Here is a 9,803-nt window from a genome sequence, read left to right on the forward strand (position 1 = left end):
ATCCTAGTAATGGTAACATTTCAATTCCTATTTATTGGGCACTATGATTTCCTAAACTCTAAGTTGTTTATTCATCTTTTGACCATTTTTCTCCTGGGTTATTTTTTAGCTTACTGACATACAGAAATTATTTATACAACTTAATACTGATTCTCTTTAAGCTATATGTATGATAAATATCTTAGCTGTGTGTTTTTATTGTGTTGACTTTGTCTTTTGATCAACAGTTTTCACATTCTTTATCCAAGAAGACCTCATGGCGGAATGGTAAGCACTTAACTTCACTGCGTACCAAATGATTGAGGGCTTGAACCAAGCCTCTCTGTGAGAGAAAGATGAGGTAGGTAGTCAGCTTCCATCGAGATTTACAGCCTCGGGACATTTGTGGGACAGTCCTGCTCTGTATTATAAGGTTGATATAAGCTGATATTGCCTTATAGCAATGGGTTTGGGTTTAAATCTTTAGAGTTTTTTAATCTACTTAAAATGGATTTTTATGAGGCCAAGTAAAAGTTTAAATTGTTTACATAAAACCAATTAAACAACCCAAACCTACATCCTTTGAGTCTATTCCCTTTGAGTCTGAACCCATCAACACACCTGATGGGTTCAAAGTCCCAATCTTTCAGTTAGCCACCAACAGTTGTATTCTAGAAGCATTTAAGCACCTGCCTCTGTCCATCCATCTCCCCAAGGGTTCCTCTTTTTCACTGACTTTCCACTTTACCAAGCATGTCGTCAACCAGGTCATAGCCAAGGAGGCCTCTCTGTGGGCATGGTCTTGCCCTGAGGATTCGGGGAATTCTAGTATTTCTGCTTGGAGGCAGGATACACACTCTTTCTCTCTGCTCACCCTCTGGGAGACATTGCAGCTGACAAGACACATGAAACTATGCAATGCCCTGAGCTGGAGGAACCATACCACACAGAGACCTCTGCCAGCGCGGTGCTGCTTATACCACCACTGGATCCACAAGACTTCCCACCCATTGGCCTGTGATCTTCCTGCATTTGGGAGTCTGTAGAGGACTTTATAGATTGGTACCAGACATATGGGCTATTATTGGACTTATGGACTTGATCTGGACTGGGCGGGGATGTTTTCTCAATATGCAATTGCTCTTGTATATGAAGCTCTTTCTTATACACGAGTGTCTATGAATTTGTTTCTCTAGACTACCCAGACTAACACAAACAGCTAACCAAAGATCAGCAGTTCAAACTCACTAGTGGTTCCAACAGAGAAAAATGAAGCTGACTGCTCCTGTAAAGATTTATAAAACTTTGGGAACCCTAAATAGGGTCATTATGAATGAAATTAACTCAATGGCAGTGGATTTTTTTTAATGCTTTGTTTTTAAGTATATAGAATTGTAGAGAGCTGCAAACCTGTGTATGAGATTAACACTAATTGCAGGGCAGTGTTTATGTTTATTTAAATATATATCTATATATTATGGTAAATCATTTAACATCACTATCTGGAATGAAGACACATTTTAACTCAGATAAAGATGAAGGAAATCTAAAAGAAGAGGAAGGCCAGCAAAAATTGATGAAGGTAAAAAATACAAAAATTTCTTAAAATTACATTTCTGAATCAAGTAAAACAAAACTCTTAAGATATAAAAAAGGTTGATAATATGCATGTAGGTGTTCATTATACAATCTGCTTTTCCAAAGAAGAAAAAGTTATTCTGATGGCAAGGTGGAAAATGGGCTAGAATGAGAATTCCACATTGAAACAGGAGGGAAAAAAAAAATATTGCTGAAACCCAGTAAAAAAGTCAAGCAGTACATGTGTTCCTTTATGGAGCCTGTTGAGCTTGAAGGGCTCGTGGGCTACATCAGTGGGGAGAACCAATAGGAGGTAGTGTGGGGAGTTCAGCCTGCAGTCAGGTGTCCTAGACTCACATCCAAATTCAGCCACCGAAACAAGTTTACTTAATCTCTCCAACTCTCAGTTTTCATATCTTTAAAAAGAGAGGAGACCTATTAATAAGAATAAATATTCCCATACTTTTTGATAAGAACAGAATTAAATAATGTCTGTCAAGCACTTAGCGAAATAAGTTACAGACTGATTGATAATTATCTACAGCTATCATAACTACTGTTCTTTCTCACTTCTGTGTCACCCTCTATTAATATACAGCCCTTAGAATTCTTGAGCAATTCCTGAGCACTTATTTCTAAAAATTATATTTTGTTGTATTATACCCTATTAAAAATGATTAAATAATTTCATTGAAGTCAAGAGTATTTTCAAACTCAAAGCATAATAATTATAGGATATAGCATTCTTGAAAATACTATCCATGAGATTCAAGCCCAAACTCTATGAAACATATACAGATTCAACAGTTATCTAATAGATATACATGAAAAGCAATATGCGAGGCATATAGGGGTAATAACAATAGACAATGTAGGCAAGATGACAGTCTGAAAATACTTTGCTATCAAATAATTACAATGAAATGTAACACAAGCTAAAACAGGAGGCAAAGAGCACTAAAGAAGACGGACAAAAAGGACTCTCCCAGAATTTAAGGGATAAAGGGGAGGTCAGTAACATGGCAGAGTAAGGTAGGAAGACGAAAGCTGGATTTAGAAAAAATAATGTCCCATATTCAAACATTCCAACTCAATAGGGAATACTGTTCAAATAGGTGAAAATGGTCTAAAAGCCATTTAGTATAGTGTGTAAGGTATGGATCACTGAGGCAGGAAGTTAGTAGCATGCACAAAAAGAAATTGGAAAGAACTTTTCAGTCATGCTTTCTTTGCTCCGTTCCATTAAATGAGATGATGTTCGGTGGTTAGCACAGTTCCTGATACAAAATAAATGCTCACTAATTGTTAAACTTCATTTGCTTAATAAGGCTTTGTGTATTTTTCTCTAATATACTCCCCTTTTAATCACAAATTGTATTTCAACTATAAACCCATCAAAAATTACCCACCTAATTCATCTTCCTTAGTTTATTGGCAGAAAAATAGCTTACTTACTATACACCTTAGAGACTGTTCTCCTTTCTATAAAATGAGAACACCTTTATCATCTTGGGGTGAAGGGTGAGAGAGCGTAACGAGTCCCTAGAAAAGTGTCCGATTGCTGCTCCCCAGTCAAAATCACGCTTGCATTAAGGCGGGTAAGCAAACAGGCCAGAGAAATAGAACAGTGGGACATTTAAGCTTCATTTTGGTATTAAACAATAGGAATGCTTTAGAACAAAGTGATCTTAGGACTGAGCTTCCTTTTGCAGTAGGGTTAAATGCATGCCCTCCCCAAAATCAGAGTTAAAAGAAACATCAGCAGTCTGACAACACCAGCTTCCTTTTACATAAGCTTTTTCAAGCAAGAAAACTTTATGTTCTATAATTCACTTTTTCCACAGAAATCCCTTATTGGTCATATATATCTCAAATATTCTGAAATATAACTTCCGAAATCCCATTTCCCTGAACAACTAGTCTCAGTTTACATATATTTTTCTAAGTACTTTAAACACAATAATCTGAAGCCTTTTCTTATTTAATATTATACTACTCTGATTTAAGATCCAGACCATATGTGTATCAGATTACTAATGTTATATACTATTGCAAAAGCAAAATAATAAACACTCTTGGGACATTTAAAACAACACAATTTATAATAATTCATTTATACTGAACCTGTGAGTAACAGAGTTGGGAATTAAACCACGATTATCCTGGGTAAATATCATACCATGTAATTTCTGCCTGGTCTACTGTAAAACTGACAACCGAAAGCTTTCATTTCCACTGCTTCCTAATGATCTTACTCAATGAAAGCAAAATTCTGTAAAAATTTTGTTAATATTAATCCTAAATGTCAATTAAATATCACAACATATTTGACAATGGAAGCATCAAGCTACACTACTTTCTTAAAGACTTAAGAAAATGTTACCCATATAAAAAATGATCTTCAAAAAGGACAACAAAAAATTCTGACACTAGTATACAATTATTATCACAAAGTCATAAATGAACTGTTAAGCTAAATTTCCTAGATAATATGTTCAATTCAATGTTAATAAAAAGCTTCACTTAGAATTTTCAGATAAGAAATCCTTCTAAATTTCTCTTACAAACCATAAATCCACACAAAGTAAGACTGTCCTTAAGATTTCTGAACAGGTAGTTTTGGAAACATTATTACAGGAAGATGGGGGATGTGGGGGGAGGGTATCTCTTAAAGCTCTTACTTAGTGCCACGTACTCACCGCGGTCAGTCCATTCTGACTCACAGCGATCCGATAGGACAGCAAAGAACTAGTCCTGTGGGTTCCCAAGGCTATAGCTCTTTACAGGAGGAGAAAGTCGCACTATTCTCCCTCAGAGCAGCTGGTGGTTTCAAACTGCTGGCTTTGCAGTTAGCAGCCCAATGAGTAACCACTAGACCACCAGAGCTCACTGTCAGTGCCACAGTACTTCTCAGGATCTATTTCTAGTTCACATAAATCCACAATAAACTCTCACTGTGCCTCAAAATCAATTATATCTAAACTAGCAGAGATTACCTTTCAATTATCATATTACAAGTACCTCCCAAATTAAAGTAATTTAACTCTTGCCTCTGAAGGTCACATGCTAGCCCTCACTACTTATTATTTAAAAATGCCAACTGATACACAAAACGTACTCAAAACCATGTACCCATAAAACAACACATCCTCAAAAAACTCCAGAACTATTAGGAGTAGATCTTATATGCTCAGTATCAAAATACATTGTTTAAAATTATTTTAACTATTTAATGACTACTCATTTAAAAAACATCTGTCAAAAAAGGTAAATCTAAGCATAAAACAAGCAGATTAACTTCATATCCCTTTCAACGCCAATCCATCAACTGATTTTAATGGATCTAACTAATTTCATATATAAGAATTTCCGAAATATATCATTTGGTGTAAGACTAGTATGTATTTTCTTCATCTTCTATTTATATTTTAATCTCTAGTAAAAACCTACCTTTGAGGTTCTTTGGAGTTGATCACCAACATATGTTTTACGAAACTGATCCAAGAACCACAGGATTGCGAGCTCTATTTTCTCATTAGAACACTGAGGCTGTCCGGTGTCCATTAAGGATATAAGCTGAAAAACCCTTTTCATGAGGGAAAAAATAACTTCAGTAAAAGTTCTTTAAGAACATTAAAACATCTATTGTCAATTTAATTGCTGCAAAAAAAAAAGACAATACAAAAGCACAAAAAGAACTTTCCTTTAAAACATGTGAAACTCTACCAATAAGAAGTAATAACCTGGACTAATTACCTAGTCTATTTTATGAATATATACACAGACATGCTTATATACATGCATATGTATACATACATATATTTTCTTATTGTAAATTTATGTTTTTTTCTTTTTTTAGATCAATATTTATTCTTCGATGGCCCTCATAACAAAAATAGATCTTTTATATTTATTTATATATGTGGAAGTACATGACATTTATAAAACTGTATTATATATAGGTAAATATGTATAGATATACATTTTTTAGTAAAAGGGTGATTATTGAATTTGTAGTTTTGAATTTTACTCTTCACTTACCATTGGGTTTTAATAAACATTTAAAAATCATTTACTGAAAATTCAATAACTATAAGTAATGAGAAAATCTTACCTGTAATAAACAAAACAAATATTTTTAACATCATTATACAAATATTACTATCAGAGAAACATAAACAAAGGTTAAAGTTCCTATAAGTAAAAAATCTAATGTAATAAAAAATGTAGTCTACGATTTTCAAAAAAAGGAATTCTTCAACATTATCTATTTTCATTAAAATTTTCCAGGGAATGGCTGGCATTAACAAATGGCCAATTAACAATGGCCTTGCATTAACAAAATCGGCACATATCATTTGCTTAATAAACATCAGTAGAGTGAACCAGCAACCAGCATTCCTTTCTAATTTGTACAAAAGTAACTATGCCTAAGCCTAACTCACCTAGTTCTTTCCTGTTATGCACGTGTGAACATATACACACATTTACTAATAGCTTGTGTCTTTTAAGGGATTTTTTTAAAATGCATAAACAGGGGCCTTCACCAAGTTCATGAAAAAAATTCCATGATCATTTAATTGCATTTTTCCATGATCTTTTTGGAAACCCTTTGTACAAACAATACAACTCTATATTCTTTTCCCAACCCTTTTAAACACAAGGAGCAAACTATACACATAATTCTATCACCTAGCTTTTTTCTTTAGAATATATCTTAGAGATCTTTCCATGTAGGACCTAGAGAATGTCCTTAATTTCTTCTGCAGCTACTTAACATGATCTGAAGGTACCACAATGTTCTCAAGCATTCCCCTATTGATGGACACCAAGGCTGTTTATAACTTATTTCCTGGAAATGTCATTTCACATATACAATTAAAATAGCCATTGCTAAAAGTCAAATTAAAGAGTCTGATGGCACAGTAGGCTAAGTACTGAGCTGTTAAATAAAAGGCAGGCAGTATGAACCCACCAGCCACTCCTTGGGCAAAAGGAAAACCTGCCTTAAAAGCGCCCAGTCGTAGAGCCTCACGGAGCTGTTCTACTCGGTCCTCTTGGGCCCGAGAGTCCGGGTACAGCTGACAGTTGTTGGTGAAAGTTAAACTGCTAGCTCAGGTTATATACATCATTTTCATAGCTATTACCACGTTGCCCTCTATAACGGTTGAGCCATCTTAAGACTTCTATCACTAGTAGTGCGTATACATAGTTAACCGAGATAATTCATGATGACATTAAACTTTAGAATCTCTGTAAATCTGAAAACTTGCATCTCATTTGTACTTCTCTTATGAAGGTAAAAATGTCCCATGTCCTGAAGCTATCTGTATGCCCTCTTCTGTGGTTTGTTCATGTCCTTTGCCATTTTCTCTATTAGGTTGTCTTTAGATAGCTGCCTTCCACAAAGTATTTATATATTAGCAAAATCTAAGCTCTTTATCTGTGGATGGGTTGTGAACCATTTCCCATATTTTTCATTTGTCTCTTAACTTTGGTTATGGTGTTTAACACCATGAAGTTTTTGTTGATGTCTTATTGAATCCTATATTCAATTCTACTACTCTTTAACTTAGTAATATATCTCAACTAATTCTTTTTTCACATTATTAAAAATTTTCTGGAAAAATGAGGAAGAATTCCATTATCAGTTAATTCCATTTTCCACCCAACTTTGTGAAGCTCCCTTGTACATGAAACTTCATGTCTTCACCCACATGACCATCAAGTTCCTTTAAAAAGCCTATCATGTTTAAATTCTTTATTAAGTAGGACTTTTCAAGTTACTAATTGATTACATTTAATTTTATTTTTATTCTTCCTTTTTATAGCATACATGTTCAAACAAAAAGTACGTCAAAACCTAAAGGCAGTTTGCTAGGATGCTTTTAATAGGTCACATTAAACTGGTGAGCACATGAACAAGAAAGAATCACAACGAAGTACTTGATCTATTTAAAAAGGTGTTTTACTGGTTGTATTAATTAAATAAGACCAGGTTCAGCTGCAAGAGACTAAAACCCAAGTTAACAATGGCTTACACCAGCAGTCGGCAATCTATGGCTCTCAAGCCATAAGTGGCTCTTTCAGTACATGCAAATTAGCTCTGAGATAAAAGTGAAAAATCTAGGATACTATTCAAATAATGGTGAGTTTATTTATTGGTAGAAGTGTATTTATGGCTCTGTCAAGTAATTTTTAAATTGTCGTGAGGGACAGGATTGTTCTTCTGTCTCAAACATTTGCAAAATCCGAGCAGTGCCCCAGGGCCAGATGGTGCTCCTTGGCGTGGCAGGGACGCAGGTTCCTTCCACCTTGTTGTTAGCACTTGCCGCTAGTGAACAATCTTCTCGTGGTCTCAGATAGCTTCTTAAGCTCCACCCATTATGTCCAAATTTCAGTCCACAAGAAGATGGGTCCCACAATTTGGATACACAATTTTTATTTACATCCTATTTCCCAGAACAAAACTTAATCATACCCTAGATCCAAGAGGTATAGTAAATCTAGTCTTTATTTAGACCAGTGGTTCTCAACCTTCCTAATGCTGCGATCCTTTCATACAGTACCTCATGTTGTGGTGACCCCCAACCATCAAATTATTTTCATTGCTACTTCATAACTGTCATTTTGTTACTGTTATGAATTGGGCGACCCCTGTGAAAGGGTCCTTCGACCTCCGGGTTGAGAACCACTGACTTAGCTGGTTATATATCCAGAAAAACAATCTGATACTATATTACTATGGAGGAAAGAAAGACGATACTGGGGACAACTAGCAGTCATTGACTGCCACCGTGCCCTTTGTCGATGTGTAGTAACCTCTACCAGTGCCTAAGACCAAGGCTTGTATTGAGTATGGGATTCAGCTGGTTGGCAATGATTCGGCAGAACCAATACCTAATTTTCTGTTGAGTTTGGTGAACCGGTTGTGCAAATGACCCTTGTTATCAGGGTATAATCTAAGGTAGGTGGCTGGGTAGCCACCAAATGTGAAAATCACAAGTTTACATTCCTTACTCTTTTTTAATGTTCATCTGTGTAACAGCATATTCTAAACACCTGTAGTAATGTTCATTCCATCCTTAGTTATAAAAATTAAACAATAATGCTTATAATATTTACTGATTCCACAGTACTCATTATACTTCTGATTTAAACGCTACATTTTTATTCCCTTGTGTTTGTCACTTCAGTAGCATACAACATACTGAAAAAAATGCCAAACAGTCTTGTCACTTGTTTCAGCTTTGTGTTACGCTACAAATTCACATGAGATTGTATAAGTGAATTTTGCAATTCATGAAAGTGTTCAAAGAGCTAAAAATATTGTCAGAACAACTGCTGTTAAGTTCAGCAAAAAGTAGAAATATTTTTTCAAAGACGAACATATTATGTTCAGAGAAGAGAAACTGCCTGTTTCAAACACATGAAAGAAAATGACTATTGTCTGAATGGCCTACCTCTAAAGGAATGGAATCCTATTACTGGATTGAAAAGATAGTTAAGGATAAATCACATAGCCAGTGAGGCTCCAATAAAAGCAAAGAATATTACAAGTGAGGACACCCATCAAGAAGTAACACGGAAGTATTTTAAATAGCAGTTCTATTGTTTTTCTGTCAGGTATTATTTAATACTTTTTCATTATTTAAAAAAATCTTTCTATCCTACTAGTGAACCTAGTGAATTTTCCGGTTTGTATCAGATAATGTTATTCCCTTCTTTTCGACCCTTAGGTCTCCAGGGGCTTCCTGACAGACTTGAGAGCCAAAGTCTGAAGTCCTCACTACGAGTCAAGTGAGAATACGCTACTTTCTTTCTTTCTTTTTGAATCAATCATTTGGTTTACTACGCATGGAATGACAAATCCAGGAAGTTATCACATTCATTTGAAAAAGGAACACTTCAATATCTATTATTTTATTTTATTTTTTTCCAAAGTTTATTGGCACATAATTTATGTAGCATACAATTCAGTAGGTCAATCATTCAATCATATCAAGGGGTATTGTACAGTCACCACCATATCAATCTTAGAACACCCCCCTACCATGGATTTTAAATTAGTTATGTAATCACAATCAGTTCTTGTGCCCCTCCCCCAAGAATATGCTACTTTGTGATATCATGGTAGACCCTTCCTTGTCCATCTTAATCACTGGCAGTCTTATTACAGGACTGTCATTTTTTAATGATGGACAATTATTTTATAGCATAAATGTTGCCTTCACTCACACACACAC

The 9,803-nt window shown here is 35.1% G+C and overlaps 1 protein-coding gene across 1 annotated transcript in view; it reads right to left on the minus strand.

Annotated features, from left to right (window-relative positions):
* The window catches only part of RANBP17 (RAN binding protein 17), a 403,303-nt gene that overhangs the window by 321,754 nt on the left and 71,746 nt on the right, over window positions 1–9,803 (minus strand). Inside the window, exon 13 of the mRNA XM_004697128.2 lies at window positions 5,008–5,143. Coding sequence (XP_004697185.2) covers window positions 5,008–5,143 — 136 coding nt within the window. The remainder of the gene's footprint in view (window positions 1–5,007; window positions 5,144–9,803) is intronic.

This window comes from Echinops telfairi, unplaced genomic scaffold (genome assembly GCF_000313985.2).
Source record: "Echinops telfairi isolate 266 unplaced genomic scaffold, ASM31398v2 ScPeMD7_7469;HRSCAF=8507_0, whole genome shotgun sequence".
NCBI classification, from domain to species: domain Eukaryota; kingdom Metazoa; phylum Chordata; class Mammalia; order Afrosoricida; family Tenrecidae; genus Echinops; species Echinops telfairi.